The sequence below is a fragment of the Panthera onca genome, chromosome E2, assembly GCF_046562875.1.
Source record: "Panthera onca isolate mPanOnc1 chromosome E2, mPanOnc1 haplotype 2, whole genome shotgun sequence".
Classification (NCBI taxonomy): domain Eukaryota; kingdom Metazoa; phylum Chordata; class Mammalia; order Carnivora; family Felidae; genus Panthera; species Panthera onca.
Genome location: NC_138353.1, coordinates 5,283,613 through 5,300,168, shown reverse-complemented (window position 1 = coordinate 5,300,168; position 16,556 = coordinate 5,283,613). Strand labels below are relative to the sequence as shown.

The following is a 16,556-nucleotide window of genomic DNA, read 5'->3' as shown; positions in this document are numbered from 1 at the left end:
CTTTAACCTATGAAATCCCTTCAGAATCTTTATTCCAACCCCCCCCCAACTTAAAGTATATAATGAATGTCTCCTCACAATCACACTGCAGCTCATTCTTCCCACATGTCCCGTCCCTGTGCTTTAATAAGATCAGCCTCGTTCACCAAAAAGGTCTCAAGAATAGTTTCTTAAATTTTTTTTTTTTTCAACGTTTTTTATTTATTTTTGGGACAGAGAGAGACAGAGCATGAAGGGGGGAGGGGCAGAGAGAGAGGGAGACACAGAATCGGAAACAGGCTCCAGGCTCCGAGCCATCAGTCCAGAGCCTGACGCGGGGCTCGAACTCACGGACCGCGAGATCGTGACCTGGCTGAAGTCGGACGCTTAACCGACTGCGCCACCCAGGCGCCCCTCAAGAATAGTTTCTTGAGCATTTATTTACTCCTGGCCCACCTCACATCAGTTTCTACTGAGCAATGAAGTCCCTTGACTTGTGTAGTAGATGTAAGGACTTATGGGAGTAGAGGTTCTAAATCAATCAGACCTTCATCCCGTAGGTTTTTATTTCACTGCATAGTCATGACACAGACATACTCTTCTATTTACTTGTTTGTGTTTTCAGAAAGAAAAGAATGACATAATTAATATGTTTGAGTGTCTTAAAATCCCGAAATACCATAGAGCACAAGTGATGATTGAAACAAAAGCTTTCAATGAGGGGCGCCTGGGTGGCTCAGTCGATGAAGTCTCCACTCTTGATTTCCGTGCAGATCATGATCTCGAGGTTCATGAGATAGAACCCCATGTTAGGCCACATGCTGACAGCGGGAGCCCTCTTGGGATTCTCTCTCTGTGTCTGTCACTCCCCTGCACCTGCACTCTTTCTTTCTCAAAATAAATAGACATTATATTGAAAAAAAGCCTTTCGAGGTGCCTGGGTGGCTCACTTGATTAAGTATCTGATTCAACTCACAGTTCATGAGTTTGAGTCCCACAACTCTCTTTCTCTCTCCCCCTCTCTCTTTTCACCCTCCCTTACTTGTGCCCTCTCTCTCTTTCAATAAAGAATAAATAAATTAAAAATCTAAAACAAAATAAAATATAAAAAAAGGTTTCCAAGGACAATTATATTACGGGATCATTGAGTACTACGGTCAAGATACTATTTTTGAGGTACTGTATGGTACAAGACGGGATTTACTGAAATAGGACAGGGGCAGGACCCATGGGCAGAAAGAAATGTATTTTGGCTGCGTGGAGCTTGTATGTTCATGGGGGAGGGTAAGTGCACAGTGTTCAATCACAAAACTTTCTTTAAATTTCTACTTGTAAAACTACTTCTGCAAGATTTCTCTGATGCTTATCATTCAGTTCAATATTAACAATTGATGAGACACACTAGCACTCATGTGACCCTTTAAAAAATCCAGCATCCAGAGGCACCTGCGTGGCTCAGTCACAGCCAGGAGCAGGCTTGGAGTCTCTCCCTCTCTCTGCCTCTCCCCTTTTTACACCATGTTTGCCCATGCTCTCTCTCACAATATAAATAAACATGGAAAAAGAAAAATTGAATGCAGGAAACCAGTCTGTATTTGATGATCATCCAAACTGTGCAGGCTCTAGGTCAGCCTTCTGTGGTGAAGGTGAACATGTTTCTGTTTGTATCCGTCATAGTAGACTCAGAAAGAAAAACTGTTATATTCATATCATTCTATGTGTTTGTGTTGATAATGTGAGTAAAAGACTTAAGCATTATCACCTACGACTAGATTGAGAAGTTTCAGGTCATTGAAATGTTTTTTGTTTGTTTGGCTTTTTTTTTTTTTTTTTTTTTTTTTTAAGTTTTGAGAGAGACAAGGAGGGGAGAGAAAGAAAGGGAGAGACAGAATTCCAGGCAAGCCACACTGTCAGCACAGAGCCTGAGGTGAGGCTTGAACTCAGGAACCCTGAGATCATGACATGAACTGAAATCAAGAGGTGGAAACCTAAGGTACTAAGCCATCCAGGTACTGCTCTTGAAAACTTTTTCAGTCACCCTGATAATATTCTATTCTACCACGTTTAATGTTATAACTACTTTCAAAATGTATGGATGTGTGCATGGAATGTATAAATATAGATGAATTTTGTGTGCATATCTTCTTTCCATCAGTTTTCTCAGGGTTTAACACCTGTTATGAACATTGATTTAGGGTCCTTGTGTATATTGACCTGTGTGTCATTTTAGATCAACTCTAGGTCAGTTAACCTAGATTAAAATCTGATCCATACCATGTACTGGGTGCTTAACAAATATTCACCAAAAATAGAAGAATAATGTGTTTCTTGTCTTAGATTATTATTATTTATTTTCCATGAATTTATGAGAAACTGTTTAATGCTCTCTACTAACCAGGAAATGCTTGAAAAGCCTTGTCCCCTTTCTTGCTATTCTAGTAGAACTTGTAATTGCTGTAAAACCCACTCAATTCCAAGTCCTCTGAGAGTTCTTGAATTTGAGTTCTACTTCATTATTGGAATATGTATCCCTTGGCCCATAGACTAATGCCTTGTTAGAAATGCAGACACCTACCCCATGCTAGAACTCCTGAACAGTACCCTCATTTTAACAAGATCTCAAATGCACTGTTGTGAAATTATAATTCACATTAGAAGATGCTAATGTGAATTAGCATACATTAGAATACATTTGTAACTCACCAAAACTTCCCATTAAGAAATAGACACCACATGTACTGTATGATGGAAATACAGATTCCAAAATGTGTATGCCTGTGTTGATGCCTTCGTTTTACAAATTCTCTTGAATAAACACAATATTTATAATGGTTCATACCTCAAAGTTAAAGAATATATTACAGCATAATACTGTGTTACAAATTCTCTTACTGCAGAAAGCAAGAAACTCATCTAAGCAGGAACCAGTTCTCCTAATATAACTGAACAAACAGTAATACAGTCCTTGGTGAATCACAAAAAAAACTATACCAAGTGGGGATGTCAGACAAAGGAAAATTGATTTACAGGAAATAAGGAGATCACAGGGAATAATTTCCAAAGCAGAGACACAGAGGAAAGGAGAATAATTTCCTTTTTTTAAAAAAAAATTTTGTTGGGGCACCTGGGTGGCTTGGTCGGTTAAGTGTCTGACTTCGGCTCAGGTCCGTGAGTTCGAGCCCCGTGTCGGGCTCTGTGCTGATGGCTCAGAGCCTGGAGCCTGTTTCAGATTCTCTGTCTCCCTCTCTCTCTGACCCTCCCCTGTTCATGCTCTGTCTCTCTCTGTCTCAAAAAAAAATAAATAAACGTTAAAAAAAATTAAAAAAAATTTTTGTTTAAATTTATTTTCAGAGACAGACTGAGTGGAGGAGGGGCAGAGAGAGAGGGAGAGAGAGAATTCCAAGCAGGCTCTGTGCTGTCAACACAGAGTCTGATGCAGGGTTTGAACTCAGAAACTGTGAGATCATGACCTGAGCTGAAACCAATAGTTGGATGCTTCAGCAACAGAGCCACCCATGCACCCTGGAATGCTTTCCTTTTATTTAGGGTTAGGGTGGATATTTATCAAAGGAGGCTGGGGATAAGGTTGCACATGAGACTTAAGAAAACAGTTCTATACATTCACTGTATGCTACATAGTAAATGAGGTTTATACTCCTCCTTGGGTGGAGATTTTAGTATTATAATGAGGTAAAAGGGAGCTCCTGGGTGTCCCAGTCCATTGAGCTTCTGACTTTTGATTTAGGCTCAAGTCATGATCTCATAGTCTTAAGATCAAGCCCCAAGTCAAGCTCCATGCTGAGCATGGAGCCTGGTGGGATTTCTTCTCTCTGCCCCACCCATACTTGTGCTCTCTCTCTCTCAGGGAATAAACTTAAAAATATATATAATGAGATATAGGTAACTGTTCTCACTTCATGCTTACTCTAATGTTCATCTGCATAGATGTGAGCCAGGGGTTAAGGTCAAATTGAGACAATGGAAGCTCTTCCTCAGGGCAGTCATTACCTTTGTTGGATACTTTCTGTTTCCACCACAGGACAGTATGCCAATGGGGTGTTTTGCCTGAAGTAAAAGGTAAGGTGGAAAGAAGAGGTTAAGTAAACTGAGGGATAAGGTCAGTGAGCAAATGCAGGTAAGCAGTGGAATGTCAGATCGTGGGTTGCTGCTTGTGACATGAACTGCCTCTTGCATCTTAGGGACCATTTGAACTCCTCATGTGTCCACTTGGTAACTGTGGTATTTATTGCAGGGACTGCTGACCTTCAGGGATGTGGCTGTAGTATTCTCTCTGGAGGAGTAGGGATGCCTGAACCAGAGTCAGCGAGAAGTGTACAAGGATGTTATGTTAGAGACCTATGGACACCTCCTCTTCTTGGGTGAGGATAACACCCTCCAGATTTCCCAAACCACACTCAGGTTTTGTTCCTTCCTTTGAAGACTGTCTCTTGGAATCTTCCTCTTTGCATGACTGGGATTCAAATCCCTACATAAGGGAAATAATTATGAGTTTGTAGATGTAAAGAAATATCTTCATGATGTTTCTTTCAAAGTTAGTTTTCCCTTCCTTAGACTAACATCATCATTTTTTAGATTAATGACAATTCTAAACATTGAGTGCCATAAAATGGTATTTCCATCTTCAATACCAATCCCTACTCATTATGGTAGTGTAATACTGGGAAGTAGAGATCAAGATGTGAACCTTGGAAACCATCCTGGGTGTTCTAAAGGGGCTATTGGGCATTTTCCAGAATTGCACAATGTCCTCTCTGCTGAGTCCAATACTGGATTGAAAGGTAGAATCTCCAGCAATACTCCTATTCCTTTTTTCTAGCATCCAGGTCTTGTGACAAAGCCGGACCTGGTCCTCTTTTTGGAACTTAAGAAGGAGTTCTGGGAATGGAAGAGAAAGGAGACAGTAGCTACACACCCAGGTAGGTGGGAATGAATGAAACAGATGACAAAGGTGAGGTCCAAATGTGAAGGATGAAGACTGACCTTAAAACGTGGTTTGAGAAGACCTCCTTGAATTGAAATTAGTTTTAAAAGGCTGGTGTTATGTCTCTTCCTCTCACAGTGGACTTCTGCTTTCCAACACATCATGCTCTTACATTCTCTAAGGATTGTCCTTCAGTTCCACTGTAGGTCCTTCACATCCACAGTGAGGGGCTCCGTAATCTGATTGATTGGTTGTCCATTGCTTTGAGGGTCCGGGAAATCTCTGTATTTCTGAGGAAGTCTATGTTAATACATTTCTGAGTATTTGCCTTGTGTGAGAAGTGTGTTGGAGTACTGATGGACACATTGGTGGTTGGTGCAGAAATCCTGGAAACAATGGGGACAGATATCACATGTTATCTGTTTTCCGATATTATGGATGCTTTAATCTTAATCGTACTAAATTGACACCCACTCATTTCATCAGATAATAAAGCACCTCCCTAAAATGAGAAAATCTAACCCTTTATTTTACTTCAAAAGTTCAGTTTTGAGGGCGCATGGTTGGATCAATTGGTTAAGCATCTGACTTCAGCTGAAGTCATGATCTCACAGACAGTGAGTTTGGGGCCAGCATAGGCCTCTGTGATGACAGCACAGAGCAAGCTTGGAATTCGGTCTCCCTCTCTCTCTCTGTTCCTCCCCTACTTGGTCTTTATCTCTCTCTCAAAAAAAAAAAAAAACAAAACAAAAAAAACAAAACAAAAAAAGTTCAGTTGTTTGGTATTAACTAAAATAAGAGATTTCTATTCTATGTGTTCCATTCCTTAATGGTGAAATAATTTCAAGCACCTATTATTTTCCTGGAATTCCTACATGAATTAATGCCATAGGGGAGATAGGACATTTAGAATTTAAAACTCATAACCTATAATAAATCTCAATTGTTACATTATTTCTTAATAATTGAATCATTTCATAATTTTGTCTTGTATAATATGAAGTTCCTGTGACTTTGCCATATATGTTTTCACTTTCTGAGTAGTTATATTTGAGATTACTTTATGATTTATTGGATCAAAAATTTTTTTAATTTTTTTAATGTTTATTTAAAAAAATTTTTTTTAACGTTTATTTATTTTTGAGACAGAGAGAGACAGAGCATGAATAGGGGAGAGTCAGAGAGAGAGAGGGAGACACAGAATCTGAAACAGGCTCCAGGCTCTGAGCAGTCAGCACAGAGCCCTACGCGGGGCTCGAACTCTCGGACTGCGAGATCATGACCTGAGCTGAAGTTGGCCGCTTAACCGACTGAGCCACCCAAGCGTCCCTTTAATGTTTATTTTTGAAAGAGAGACTGAGTAGGGGAGGGCAGAGAGAGAGGGAGACACAGAATCTGAAGCAGGCTCCAGACTCTGAGCTGTCCACACAGAGCCTGACATGGGGCTTGAACCCACAAATTGGGAGATCATGACCTAAGCCAAAGTCTTATGCTTAACTGACTGAGCCACCTAGGTACTCCTAGATTAAAAGTTCTGATATGACATGGATGGATGTGTGCTTCATAAGAAATGAGGTAGATGATTAGTGAATTTCTTATATTTAGAAAAAAAGTTTTGATTATAAATGTAATTTTGCTTCAGGAAACATGAATCAGTCTTTTCTACTTTCCTCAGAATGTATCTGAATTCAATATAAAGAGGTTGTTTTTTGTTTGTTTGTTTTTTAAATAAAGTGCTTGTTGGCCTATTTACAATGCTGATGGTGTTTGTTTATTTAGAAATGAAAGTTTTTGGGACACCTGTGTGGCTCAGAGGGTTGAGCATCTGACTCTTGATTTCAGTTCAGTTCATGACAACTTCATAGTTTGTGAGTTCTAGCCCTGTATCCAGCTCTGCCCTGACAGCATGGAGCCTGCTTGGGATTTTCTCCCTCTCTCTCTGTCCCTCCTACACTCTCTCTCTCTCTCTCTCTCTCTCTCTCTCTCTCAATATACTTTAATAAAACTTAAAAGAAGGCAAAGGTTTTTGTATGTTTGATTCTATGGATGGATTATACCCTTAAATTCTGTGTAAATGGAGATATCTATTAACATAATACACTTTTTCATGCCTTTTAACTGCTTCATTCATAAGAATTTTCATTAGAGCTTTTGATTTTAGTGAATATACATTACAATTTTACTGTCCATGAAGACATGCCAATAATTCAAAATGTTCCTTTTCTTTTATGAGTACACGGTCACAGTTTAATATTATAGCTACATAGGTGCATCAGGGTGGCTCAGTTGGTTACGTGTCTGGCCCTTGATTTTGGCTTACGTCATGGTCTCACAGTTTGTGAGTTCAAGCCCTGTGTCAAGCTCTCTGCCAGCAGCACATATAATGGTTTGGTATACCTTTAAGATATTTTAAGTAATCTCTAAGGAAACCACAATGAAAATATGTACACAGTAAATATGTACACCAATAAATAGATAATGAAATTAATTCTATTATTATGACAACTCACGTAGACATGAAACAACATTCACTGACCACTAACCCAGGAAAGAAATACACAGGATGATTCACAAAGTAAGCATGTGTAATATTTCTACACGCAAATACTTGGATAATTTTGTTGGCAGAGGGCAAAAAGCTGATTCATATTTGAGTTACACTGATATTTTCTGAAAATGTAATGAGTTGAAAATTGTCACGCCATAACAAAATACACAGGTAAAAAACAAAACCACACCTAAAGCTGAGGTTGAAAAATAAAGCTGTGGGAAGTCCCATACAAAAGGAAGCACGTTACTATGGAATTGCAAAACCAGAATAAGACAAAATATAAGCCAAAAACTTCTACATAAAAAAAGGTGAATTATTTAAAGGAAATCTATAATTTTATTTTTTATTTGAAGAGAGAGCACAAGGAGGGGAGGAACAGAGAAACAGAGAGAGAGAGAGAGAGAGAGAGAGAATCCCAAGCATGCTCTCCCCTGTCACTGCAGAGCCCAATGCAGGATTTGACTCCTAAAATGTGAGATCATGACCTGAGCCGAAGTCAATAGTTGGACTCTTAACCAATTAAGCCACCGCCCAGGATCCCCTTTGTCACTATGATTATAAATTGTTTCCTTTCTTTAAAATTTTAATGTTTATTTATTTATTTTTGAGAGAGAGAGAGAGAGAGAGAGAGAGAGAGAGAGAGAGAGACAGAGTGCAAACATGGGAGGGGCAGAAAGAGAGGGAGACACTGAATCTGAAGCAGGCTCCAGGCTGTGAGCTCTCAGCACAGAGCCCGACAGGGGACTCCCACTCATGGACCATGAAACCATGGCCTGAGCTGAAGTTGGACACTGGACCTACTGAGCCACCTAGATGCCCCTGTAGCTATAATACTAAACTCTGATTGTGTACCCATGAAAAAAGCAAACATTTTGAATTATCGGCATGTCTTCATGGATAGTAAAATTGTAAAGTATATTAATTAATATCAACCATGGAAAGTTCTAATGAAAACCCTTATGAATTAAGCACTTAAAAGACATTATTACACAGAATTTAAGGGTGTAATCATTTCTTTAGAATCAAGCAAGCTGAAAACTTTCATTTTCTTAAGTTTTTTTTTTTCATGTATTTTGAGAAACAGAGAGAGAGAGAGAGAGAGTGGAGGAAGGGAAAAGATAGACAAGAGAATTCCAAGCAGGCTCCACACTGTCAGTGCAGAGTGGAATGTGGGGCTGGAACTCATAAATGGTGAGACAATGACCTCAGCTGAAACCAAGAGTCAGATGTGCAACACTCTGAGCCACCCAGGCATGCCAAAACTTTTCATTTCTAAATAAACAAACACCATCAATGTTGTAAAATATGCCAACAGTAAGTTTATAAAAACATATTTGAGATTAAATTCAAATACAATCTGAGTGTTGTAGAAAGACTAATGATTCATTTTTCTTGAAGTGAAAGTTCTCTGATTTCAGTTTTGTGTATAAGAAATATTGATTGTATTTATCTGACAGCAGAAAGTGAGATGATTTTACCTTTATCCATTACCTATCAGCTGTATCTTCAAATGATACCCAGAGCCCCCTTCCAAAAATGTGCAGAGAAACTTCTTTCCAAAGAGTGTTAGTGGATAGATGTAAACATTGTGCCCGTGAGAATGGACGCTTAGTGATAGAGTGAAACAGTGTTGGGGAGAGACAAAGGCAACAAAGATCTCATGGAGCACATATGCAAACATAGACAACTGCCCATTATACGAGTCTCACTGCCCAAAACGGTGAACGATATAAAACATTTTGGAAAACCACCCTTTCTAAGATGGCTACTTCTGCAAGGCAGTGTGTTTCTACAGTCAAAGGCTCAAATCAAGTGGTCAAACAGACATATTTGCAGGACAAAAATTTGGAGAATCTGGAAAGTGACCTAGTCCATGCTGAAAATACTTCTTTGCACCATTTTGACAATAGGATTGCATTAACCTTTCAGTCAAATATTTCTGAAAGTCAGAGATTGAAAAAGGAAGACAAAAATGGTAAGTGGTATCCATTTGAGGGGTCCTTCCCTGAGCAGTTGACCTTACAACAAAACCACAGCATTTTCAATGAAAACAGAATTGCTCATTGCAGTGAATCTGAGAAAATATTGAACCAGGAGTCAAATGTTAATAAATATCTACGGACTCCTTTGCCAGGGAACCATTGTGACTGTACTACATGTAGGGAAGTCTTTTATCAAAGCTCAAACCTTATTAGACAGAAGAGAATACATTTGGGAGAGAATCCTTCTGAATATACTGAGTGTGGGAAAATTCTTAACCAGTCCTCCAATGTTGGTGATCATCCGAGGAGTCATGTGGGAAAATACCCGTACACATGCAATGAACCTGGGAACATGTTTAGTCAGTCATCGAGACTTAATATCAATAAGACAATCCATACTGGACAGAAAGGTTACATTTGTAAGGAATGTGGCAAAGCCTTCAACTGGCACTCAACACTAATTCAAAATCACCTAGTGCATACCGGAGAGAGACCTTACAAATGTGAAGAATGTGGTAAAACTTTTAAGTATGGGTCATCGCTAAATGGACACAGGAAAATCCATACTGGAGAGAAATATTACAAACTTAAAAAAGGTGGGATGACCTTTACCCAAGACTCACCTCTTACTAAACACCACAGAATTCATGCTGGAGAGAAATCTTTGGAATGTCAACAATGTGGCAAATCCTTTAACTGGCCCTCAAGCCTTATTCAACATCACAGAATTCATACTAGAGGGAGACCTTACCAATGTAAAGAATGTGGCAAGACCTTTTTTTGGCCCTCAGGCTTTAATTGACATTCCAGAATCCATACCGGAGAGAAACCTTACCAATGTAAAGAGTGTGGCAAAGCCTTTAAATGGCACTCATACCTTAAGGAACATCACAGAATCCATACCGGAGAGAAACCTTACCAATGTAAAGAATGTGGCAAGGCCTTTAAGTGGCACTCATACCTTAATCAACATCACAGAATTCATACTGGAGAAAAACCTTACCAATGTAAAGAGTGTGGCACGGCGTTTACCTGCACCTCAGATCTTACTGGACATCACAGAATCCATACTGGAAAGAAACCTTACAAATGTCAAGAATGTGGCAAGGCCTTTAGCCAGCAATCATCCCTTATTCAACATCACAGAATGCATACTGGAGAGAAGCCTTACAAATGTCAAGAATGTGTCAAGGCCTTTATCCATCACTCAAAGCTTACTGAACATCACAGAATCCATACTGGAGAGAAACCTTACCAATGTAAAGAATGTGGCAAGGCCTTTAACCAGCCCTCAGTCCTTACTAGACATCACAGAATCCATACTGGAGAGAAACCTTACCAATGTGAAGAATATGGCAAGGCCTTTAAACAGCTCTCACACCTTAACCAACATCACAGAATTCATACTGGAGAGAAACCTTACCAATGTAAAGAATGTGGCAAGGCCTTTAAATGGCACTCAGACCTACTCAACATCTCAGAATTCATACTGGAGAGAAACCTTACCAATGTAAAGAATGTGGCAAGGCCTTTAAGAACTATCCACAGCTTACTCGACATCACAGAATCCATACTGAAGAGAAATCTCACCAATGTAAAGAATGTAGCAAGGCTTTTAGCTGACAGTCACACCTTATTAAACATCACAGAATTCATACTGATGGAAACTTTACAAATGTAAAGAATGTGACCAGGTCTTTACCTGAACCTTACAACTTACTCAACATCACAGAATTCATACTTGACAGAAACCTTAACAATATAAAGAATGTAATAAGGTCTTTAATCACTTTCAAACTTTAGTCATTATCACAGAATTCATACTGGAGTACATCTTCCAAATTTAAGGAATTTGAAAAATGTTTTGTGGACTGCTCACCCCTTACTTTACATTGGAAAATTTACACTGGAATATAACCACTGAATACTAAAGCAAGTGGCCAGGTGTTTAAGCAATGCTAAACCCTGACTCCTGACCAGAGAAGGTATACTGGGGAGGATTTTGCAAATATAAGAATTTGGTAAGCTTACAAATAAGAGGTGAAGCTTCATTCTGTATCACAGAATTCATACTGGAGAAAAACTTTAAATGTGAAGAATGTGGTAAAACTTTTGTAACTACTGAAACCTTCTCAATATCTCAGACTTTATACCGAGAAGAAACATTACAGAGTTAAAGAATGTGTCCAACCAAAGCTGGAACTCACAACTTGCTCAAGATTATAGGTATCTTTCAGGAGAGAAACTAACATGTAGAGAAAGTTGCCATGCTTTTAAGTGGAATTGAATCCTTAATTGATATCCCAAAGTACACATGAGATTAAATCCTACAGACCTAATGAATGAGGAAAGGCCTTCATAGTAAATGAACACTTTAGCCAACACCAGACAGTGCATAAAAGAAGGTAACTCGAAAGTTATAAGTATTTAGAGAAATATTTAATTGAGCATCCAATGTCAATAAATGTCACAGAATTCACAGGAGAAAGTACTACATCAGTCTCTCTATTTAGACATGCATCAAAATACTGATAATAAGGAATAATACAAAGTTAAGCTTAATGTATAGGCTGTTATGCTTCAAAAGATTAAATGGATCAATTATTATTTTTTTCAATATATGAAATTTATTGTCAAATTGGTTTCCATACAACACCCAGTGTTCATCCTAAAAGATGCCCTCTTTCAATACCCATCACCCACCCTCCCCTCTCCCACCCCCCATCAACCCTCAGTTTGTTCTCAGTTTTTAAGAGTTTCTTATGCTTTGGCTCTCTCTCACTCTAATCTCTCTCTTTTTTTTTTTTTCTTCCCTTGCCCCATGGGTTTCTGTTAAGTTTCTCAGGATCCACATAAGAGTAAAACCATATGGTATCTGTCTTTCTCTGTGTGGCTTATTTCACTTAGCATCACACTCTCCAGTTCCATCCATGTTGCTACAAAGGGCCATATTTTATTCTTTCTCATTGCCACGTAGTACTCCATTGTGTATATAAACCACACTTTCTTTATCCATTCATCAGTTGATGGACATTGAGGCTCTTTCCACACTTCAGCTATTGTTGAGAGTGCCGCTATAAACATTAGGGTACAAGTGCCCCTATGCATCAGTACTCCTGTATCCCTTGGGTAAATTCCTACCAGTGCTATTACTGGGTCATAGGGTAGGTCTATTTTTAATTTTTTGAGGAACCTCCACACTGTTTTCCAGAGTGGCTGCACCAATTTGCATTCCCACCAACAGTGCAAGAGGGTTTCCGTTTCTCCACATTCTTGCCAGCATCTATAGTCTCCTGATTTGTTCATTTTGGCCACTCTGACTGGCGTGAGGTGATATCTGAGTGTGGTTTTGATTTGTATTTCCCTGATGAGAAACGACGTTGAGCATCTTTTCATGTGCCTGTTGGTCATCCATATGTCTTCTTTAGAGAAGTGTCTATTCATGTTTTCTGCCCATTTCTTCACTGGGTTATTTGTTTTTTGGGTGTGGAGTTTGGTGAGCTCTTTATAGATTTTGGATACTAGCCCTTTGTCCGATATGTCATTTGCAAATATCTTTTCCCATTCCGTTGGTTGCCTTTTACTTTTGTTGATTGTTTCCTTTGCTGTGCAGAAGCTTTTTATCTTCATGAGGTCCCAATAGTTCATTTTTGCTTTTAATTCCCTTGCCTTTGGGGATGTGTCAAGTAAGAAATTGCTACAGCTGAGGTCAGAGAAGTCTTTTCCTGCTTTCTCCTCTAAGGTTTTGATGGTTGCCTGTCTCACATTCAGGTCCTTTATCCGTTTTGAGTTTATTTTTGTGAATGGTGTGAGAAAGTGGTCTAGTTTCAACCTTCTGCATGTTGCTGTCCAGTTCTCCCAGCACCATTTGTTAAAGAGACTGTCTTTTTTTCCATTGGATGTTCTTTCCTGCTTTGTCAAAGATTAGTTGGCCCTACTTTTGTGGGTCTAGTTCTGGGGTTTCTATTCTATTCCATTGATCTTTGTGTCTGTTTTTGTGCCAATACCATGCTGTCTTGATGAATACAGCTTTGTAGTAGAGGCTAAAGTCTGGGACTGTGATGCCTCCTGCTTTGGTCTTCTTCCAAATTACTTTGGCTATTCGGGGCCTTTTGTGGTTCCATATGAATTTTAGGATTGCTTGTTCTAGCTTCGAGAAGAATGTTGGTGAAATTTTGATTGGGATTGCATTGAATGTGTAGATAGCTTTGGGTAGTATTGACATTTTAACAATATTTATTCTTCCAACTCATGAGCACGGAATGTTTTTCCATTTCTTTATATCTTCTTTAATTTCCTTCATAAGGTTTCTATAGTTTTCAGCATACAGATCTTTTACATCTTTGGTTAGATTTATTCCTAGGGATTTTATGCTTCTTGGTGCAATTGTGAATGGGATCAGTTTCTTGATTTGTCTTTCTGTTGCTTCATTATTGGTGTATAAGAATGCAACTGATTTCTGTACAATGATTTTGGATCCTGAAACTTTGCTGAATTCATGTATCAGTTCTAGCAGACTTTTGGTGGAGTCTATCGGATTTTCCATGTATAATATCACGTCATCTGCAAAAAGCGAAAGCTTAACTTCATCTTTGCCAATTTTGATGCCTTTGATTTCCTTTTGTTGTCTGGTTGCTGATGCTAGAACTTCCAACCCTATGTTAAACAACAGCAGTGAGAGTGGACATCCCGGTCGTGTTCCTGATCTCAGGGAAAAAGCTCTCAGTTTTCCCCATTGAGGATGATGTTAGCTGTGGGCTTTTCATAAATGGCTTTTATGATCTTTAAGTATGTTCCTTCTATCCCGACTTTCTCGAGGGTGTTTATTAAGAAAGTTGCTGAATTTTGTCAAAAGCTTTTTCTGCATCGATTGACAAAATCATTTGGTTCTTTTCTTTTATTAATGTGATGTATCACGTTGATTGATTTGCAAATGCTGAACCAGCCCTGCTGCCCAGGAATGAATCCCACTTGATCATGGTGAATAATTCTTTTTATATGCTGTTGAATTCGATTTGCTAGTATCTTATTGAGAATTTTTGCATCCGTATTCATCAGGGATATTGGCCTATAGTTGTCTTTTTTTACTGGGTCTCTATCTGGTTTAGGAATCAAAGTAATACTGGCTTCATAGAATGAGTCTGGAAGTTTTCCTTCCCTTTCTAATTTTGGAATAGCTTGAGAAGGATAGGTACTATCTCTGCTTTAAACGTCTGGTAGAACTCCCCTGGGAAGCCATCTGGTCCTGGACTCTTATTTGTGGGGAGATTTTTGATGACTGATTCAATTTCTTCGCTGGTTATGGGTCTGTTTAAGCTTTCTGTTTCCCCCTGATTGAGTTCTGGAAGTGTGTGGGTGTTTAGGAATTTGTCCATTTCTTCCAGGTTGTCCAGTTTGTTGCATATAATTTTTCATAGTATTCCCTGATAATTGCTTGTATTTCTGAGGGATTAGTTGTAATAATTCCATTTTCATTGGTGATTTTATCCATTTGAGTCCTTTCTCTTTTCTTTTTGAGAAGCCTGGTTAGAGATTTATCAATTTTGTTTATTTTTTCAAAACACCAACTCTTGGATTCATTGATCTGCTCTACTGTTTTTTTAGATTCTATATTGTTTATATCTGCTCTCGTCTTTATTATTTCTCTTCTTCTTCTGGGTTTGGGGTGTCTTTGCTGTTCTGCTTCTAGTTCCTTTAGGTGTGCTGTTAGATTTTGTATTTGGGATTTTTCTTGTTGCTTGAGATAGACCTGGATTGCAATGTATTTCCTCTCAGGACTGCCTTCACTGCATCCCAAAGTGTTTGGATTGTTGTATTTTCATTTTCGTTTGTTTCCATATATTTTTAAATTTCTTCTCTAATTGCCTGGTTGACCCATTCATTCTTTAGTAGGGTGTTCTTTAACCTCCATGCTTTTGGAGGTTTTCCAGACTTTTTCCTGTGGTTGATTTCAAGCTTCATAGCATTGTGGTCTGAAAGTATGCATGGTATGATCTCATTTCTTGTATACTTATGAAGGGCTGTTTTGTGACCCAGTATGTGATCCATCTTGGAGAATGTTCCATGTGCACTCGAGAAGAAAGTATATTCTGTTGCTTTGGGATGCAGAGTTCTAAATATATCTGTCAAGTCCATCTGATCCAATGTATCATTCAGGGCCCTTGTTTCTTTATTGATCCTGTGTCTAGATGATAGATCCATTGTTGTAACTGGAGTATTAAAGTCCCCTGCAATTACCACATTCTTATCAATAAGGTTGCTTATGTTTGTGAGTAATTTTTTTATATATTTGGGGGCTCCCGTATTCGGCGCATAGACATTTATGCCTGTTAGCTCTTCTGATGGATAGACCCTGTAATTATTATATAATGCCCTTCTTCATCTCTTGTTACAGCCTTTAATTTAAAGTCTAGTTTGTCTGATATAAGTATGGCTACTCCAGCTTTCTTTTGACTTCCAGTGGCATGATAAATAGTTCTCTATCCCCTCACTTTCAATCTGAAGGTGTCCTCAGATCTAAAATGAGTCTCTTGTAGACAGCAAATAGATGGGTCTTTTTTTTTTTTTTTTTTAATCCATTCTGATACCCTATGTCTTTTGGTTGGCACATTTAGTCCATTTACGTTCAGTGTTATTATAGAAAGATACTGGTTTAGAGTCATTGTGATGTCTGTAGGTTTCATGCTTGTAGTGATGTCTCTGGTACTTTGTCTCACAGGATTCCCCTTAGGATCTCTTGTAGGGCTGGTTTAGTGGTGATGAATTCATTCAATTTTTGTTTATTTGGGAAGACCTTTATCTCTCCTTCCATTCTAAATGACAGACTTGCTGGATAAAGGATTCTCGGCTGCATATTTTTTCTGTTCATCACATTGAAGATTTCCTGCCATTCCTTTCTGGCCTGGTAAGTTTCAGAAGAGAGATCCGTCACGAGTCTTATTGGTTTCCCTTTATATGTTAGAGCACGTTTATCCCTTGCTGCTTTCAGAATTTTCTCTTTATCCTTGTATTTTGCCAGTTTCACTATGATATGTCGTGCAGAAGATCGATTCAAGTTACGTCTGAAGGGAGTTCTTTGTGCCTCTTGGATTTCAATGCCTTT

General features: G+C 38.7%; 1 protein-coding gene across 1 annotated transcript; it reads left to right on the top strand.

Moving 5' to 3' along the window:
- The first annotated feature begins 9,806 nt into the window (after positions 1–9,806).
- LOC132677500 (uncharacterized) lies at positions 9,807–11,077 on the top strand. The gene is given in 2 exon segments (XM_081791420.1): positions 9,807–10,920; positions 10,923–11,077. Coding segments are annotated over 2 exon segments (1,269 nt in total).
- The last annotated feature ends 5,479 nt before the right edge of the window (positions 11,078–16,556 follow it).